At 42.5% G+C, this 5508-nt stretch overlaps 1 protein-coding gene across 1 annotated transcript in view; it reads right to left on the bottom strand.

Annotated features, from left to right (window-relative positions):
• The window catches only part of LOC108570781, a 24161-nt gene that overhangs the window by 13527 nt on the left and 5126 nt on the right, over positions 1-5508 (bottom strand). The window contains exon 8 of the mRNA XM_017932690.1: positions 828-1216. Within this exon, the coding sequence (XP_017788179.1) occupies positions 828-1216 (389 nt within the window). The remainder of the gene's footprint in view (positions 1-827; positions 1217-5508) is intronic.

Below are 5508 nucleotides of genomic sequence, written 5' to 3'. Positions count from 1 at the left end.
AAAAAAAAAAATTTACATTTCGAAACTTTCAAACTGGGCTTCCCCTTAGAGGTCTACGCGAGCGACGCCAAGCGGCAGGCGAGAGTACTAACTGAACTAAATGTACACGCATCGAAGTGTTTTAAACGTCGCTTAACCCTTCGACTGCGGCGTGCTCCAACTCAGAACCATCAGATTATGCGGCTCTATAGTTCCAAGAAAAATAAATACATTGCAAGCACACGACAATATCGAAATTGTTGTCGATGTTCATTCGAATACTATGCGTTATCTAACAAGAGAGGCCCTACTGTTAACACCAGTTATACATCGATGGATCTGTGAGAGTGTACATATATACAGTAGTGCACACTTAAGTGGGGAGATGACTTTCGCGAACTTAACTAAACCAAAGAGAGGAGGAGAAGTGCCTGAGTGGGATGATACCGATATATCAGGTGTCACTTGTTCACATTCAGGAGTCGATATCGAATTACTTTGTTTCACTCGGCACGCTCGAACTCCACTCCGATGTCCCATTTCCAAGAATTGGTGGGGATAGCGACAAACGCTTAAGTGTGTAAAAATGCGGACGCTTATGTGTGTGCACTACTGTATGTAGGAACCAACGACGGAAAAATATTGAGGGACCCCCCCCAACAGGAATCGAACCCGGGACCTTCGACTTAGCAAGCCAAGGCTTTGCGCGCTACGCCAACCACTACTTCTCCATTCTCCCGTGTCGGTTTCCTATTTTTTAGGTACGGAGGCCCCGATACTACATATATGTATACGTTTTTAGCAGTGAAAGGGTTAAAAATGAAAAAAGAAACAGCGGACACACATACCTTGCCCCTGACTCTCGACAAAATGCACCTGGCTGAGGCTCCTCGAGAACTCGCCCTGTTTCACCTTCTGCGAGAAATCACCGTTTCCTAACCTCTTTGAGAACTTAACGCGGCAGTTGCTCCGAGGTTTGCCAGGCCTCAGTAGCGACGACGGTCTCGGCCTCTTTGCGAACGTATACGGGATAGTGTACGGCTGGGCTACGTAAAAGTAAATCGGCCGGTAGTCCTCATGGAGATGGGGCTGCACGAAGCCACCGTTCGCTGGATAACTACTGTACACGCTCGGTGCTCCGTTGCTATAAGCGTACGAGCCCGTGTAGTGGATACCGTAGTGGTTCGCCGTGTTTCGTACCTTCCTTCTCACCGTTTTGAAAGAAAAACAGCCTCCCCTCCTTTACACGAATTTTCCGCCTTGTTAAAGTCGCCACGACTTGTTACTCGCTTAAGTTTCACTTAAACACTCCTTTGCTCACGTTTGCTAGTTTAAGTATTATTTCTTTTTCTTCAAGATCCTCAGGTCGAAGTTAGGTTATATCTTGTCTTGTCCTATATCTTCTTTCGTAAGTATTACACCAGTTGGAAGGGGAATCGAAGTGTAGTAATTGGTTTTAGGTTAGGTTAGAAATTTTTTTCTACGATTTAAAGTTTCTTCCTTGTTAGCGGTGTGAACGTGAACGAAGTTGATAATTGGTCGGATAATTTTTCTTAATTTGAAGTTTCCTCTCGAGTATACCGAGAGTTGAATGGAAAATTGATGTAATGGTCCGTTTCTTCGTCTACTGTTATAGTAGAAGTTTCTTCTTTATCAATGTTACGCGAACAAAGTGGTAATTGCTCGGATCCTTTATCTCTATCAAATTTGAAATTTCCTCTCGAGTAACGTGTACACGTTTCTTTCTCTACTATTTGTCCACTGTTACTCCCACCGCCTATAGTAAGTTTCTTCTTTATCAGTGTTACGCGAACGGGGGTGCTAATTCCTCTATGATATTTGTCTCTATGTGAACTTTGAAATTTCCTCTCGTGTACAATTCCAATCGATCCGTTTCTTCTATTCTTTCAGCGTTACTTCTCTATCGTTACTACTAATTTCTTCACGGTAAATTATCACGAGGTTATCACCAACAGCTCCTCTCTCTCTTTTTTCTTCTTCAACTCAGCTTCTAATCGTTTCTCGTCGCTTTCCTTTCGATCGTTTTCATCGACTACCTATTTCTCTCCCCCTCCCTTGACGAACAGCGTAACAAGTGTCTGAATGATTGATCGGTTGCTCTTGGTCCCTTCAAACGTTCCTCCCGTGGCAGATAGAGAGAATTGCTCTTCTCTCGAGGAAAAAGAGCGGAGGGAGAGAATCGGATGGTCTATCAATTATAAATTTCAGGTGGGTTCCACTCGAATATCGGAATAGCTGAGGCTGGTTATTCTTTCAGAAGTTGGAGGAGAAGAAAAAGGGGAGAGGGAAAGATGGAGACTCTTTTCTCTCGTTTCGAAGGTCCGAACGGAAAATTCCTTTCCAGCGATTTTTTATCAAGGGACGTGATTTCAAGCCAACCAATTGAATTTTTCAACCCGTCCTCTGTCCCCGTGTGCGCACGTACTTGAGAAGAAGAAATTGTTTTCGCTCCTCCTACGAGCCGCCGCCGCCGCGTTGCGGTTATTTCAAACGGGAGAGAAAACGCTCAGTCTCTCCTCTCTCCTCTCTCTCTCTCTAGCTTTCTTCGCCGCTTTAATTGTCAATTAAGCGTTCACAGGCGCATATACGTATACGTGTCCTATGAAACTTTTCATCCCTCAAGTTTGCTGAGAAACGCTCGGGTGTATTTGCATGTAAGAGCGAAACCGTCGTCGTTGTCTCCTATCTTTCTCGCGTGTCTCCTCCCCCTGCTCCTGCGAGCTGCTTTCAATGATAAAGGGAGATCTCCTTTTTGGAAGTTAGCTGGTTCCCTCTTACTGTTTTTCCATGAATATTCTCGCTCTGTTTTCACGTGATTACTTCACAACTTGTGTATATCTGTTGTACCTTGATTCCCTATTTTTCTTCTTCTAGTTTCGTCGCCTTTTCTCTCCTTCCTCTCTGTTTTTCTAACTACCGTTTTAGATACACTCGACTGTAGTATACTCCACCGTCGAGCAGCGACGTTTACAAATCTCGAAGAGCTGTTTAAGCTTCCCCTTTTTTCTATTTTTCGAATTAAAATTTAAACATTCGCCTAACGACGACGTGCAGATTTCCTTGAATAGTTGATCGTATTAATTAGATCACGTTTGCTCGTTCCAGTGAAATTTTAAGGGACTTGATTTCTTTTCTTGCATCAGATGTAAGTTGATGTCACTGGCCGATAAATAAGGAATCTGTAATAACTCGATGACCCTAGTGAAGAAAGAAATATATATATATATAGTAGAGTTGAAGATAGAGGAGTTCAGTGCTCGATCTCGTTTCTTTCGATTTGTAATAAACTGCAGAATCTGCGACGAACGATCAGCACACGTACGTGAAATTGTGTCAAACCATGTATCTCGTGATATCTGGTGGTCCGTTTTTTTCTTTCTCGTCTCGTTTCTTTTTTTCTTTTTTTTCTTCTACTGGAACTTATTGTGTTGGACCGCGCGGGATTTCGTATCTACGACGTTTCGAGATTCTTCTCGAGCACCGCTCGGAGTCCAGATTTCTCGGCAGCGGGCGTCGTGCAGCGTGCTCTTTTCTTCCTCTCACCGTTTCACGTTGTGTCAACTGTAAACAATGCGGTTCACGTAAGTCGCGCGCTCGAAAATGAGATATATATACATACAATGGAAACGGACAAAAGGTTTTAGAGAGAGAGGGCGAAATTTTCGTAGCACGCCTCGACGTTGTGCATTGGAGATTCCTCATCCCGAATCTTAATAAAACTAAATTAAAGTATGGAAATAACGCGGCGTTTCTCTACGAAATGGACATTTTTCGAATAATTTCGTTTGTTGGAAACTTGGTATTTTTGGTGAATTAAAAGAAACACTTTTCGAGAAAAATGACAAGATTTATTCTAAATCAGACGAACAGGAAATTTGTTTATAATATTTCGTTCTTTGAAAAATTGTATCTTTAGTTCGAAGTGATATTTTTAAATTCTAACCTATATCTACGTGACTAAAATTTCGTTTCGTTATCTCTCACGGTTTTTGAGAGAAAATTCTATAAATCTGGCTAATTTAACATCGGTGAAATAAACCTCTCAGTCTCCCCTTAAGAGTATCTCTCGATCGTGGTAATTTTATTTAACACGAAAAATGCTTCTCAATTTTATTCCGATGAACCAATTTTGGCGCCAAATACAAATTTTTTTATCCGTATTATTCTTATTACGGGAATTATTTTACCGGAATTCTTGGATACCGAATAAAAATGCAACGAAATGTTCCTCGCCGATGCTTAATGATTGACATATCAACGGCAAATCCGCGAGGAAACGTGTGGTTCACCTAACGAACATATAATCCATTTTCCATGCTCAACATGACGTCTCTTAATCGCGAAACGTTTTTGCCGCTCACCCATCCGGAGTTATTTTTCAATGTTCTCAAAATGAGTTTACGTTGGTATTCATGAATAACGCCGTCGAGTAGCATTCGTGACGTAACTGGAACAGCAATTGCACGACCGTAATGTATTGCATTCACACGTCCCCGCGTTGCGCGGCGCATCGCTTTTTACAAATTGTTTAAGTGTTCCTCCGTTAACGTCCGCGCCACTGTCCCGGTAGAATTACATACATATACCGGTCGAAAGTGGCTCGGGCTAATTCACAGCGAGCGACGACGCTCGGCGAGAAAAAACCGGCCGCGAATCAACCAGAACGGAAAACAACGAAAAACACCACGAACAGATTTCTAACAGGGACAGTTCCCGTAAACAGCTGAACGATCTTTTCACGCGTGGAAACGAGAACGGTGTTACGTCGGAACTGGTCCCGATCACCGTCGAGTCAATTTTCGTAATCGAAACCTTGACGAGACATCACTGACATTAATACCAGTTATGCTAATGAAAAACAATAACGGTCTCTCTAGATCTATCTTAAAACCGGCTAATAAGAGATACGATCGAAAGAGTAAATGAACGACTGCACCACTGTGAACATTTCCCTTTTCATCGACGGATAAACAGACAGATTACACGACACCACGGATGTATCCTTTTAATGCATTTTATATTATCTGTACTGGGAGCATGGTTAAGTGGAAAGAAACGACACTTCTACGGTGAATACATAATTGCTAAATGGATCTAATCTTTATGCGTGTGTAATTCTAATTTGTGCGTCCGTTGAATCACACAAACTGAATATACTACGAACGTCACTTTGTAGTGGTCAAGTGTGACTGTACGTAAATCCTTACTGGACGTATAGTTCGTGCACTCCCCTCCCGAAATCCGTCTTGATCCTACCAGCGCGTCGCCAATCGGCCTTTGAACGCACTAATTGGGCAATACATATGTCGGTATATCGGTTGAAACGCGTTAGACGAGAACGAAGAGGTGAAAATCATGGAAATTGATATTCATTTTTTCAGGGCAAGCCTTCAACGGAAGGAGATGCAGCTTTTAATCGCTACTCTTAGTTTCTGTCGCGAACAGAAATATGGACGAACCGGGCGTACAAAGAGAAATTAGACAGAAGAGACTGCGGATATGAGAGGA

Source organism: Habropoda laboriosa, unplaced genomic scaffold, assembly GCF_001263275.1.
Source record: "Habropoda laboriosa isolate 0110345459 unplaced genomic scaffold, ASM126327v1 scaffold86, whole genome shotgun sequence".
Classification (NCBI taxonomy): domain Eukaryota; kingdom Metazoa; phylum Arthropoda; class Insecta; order Hymenoptera; family Apidae; genus Habropoda; species Habropoda laboriosa.
The sequence above is the reverse complement of the archived record's forward strand: the minus strand, read 5'-3'. Positions and strand labels throughout refer to the sequence as shown.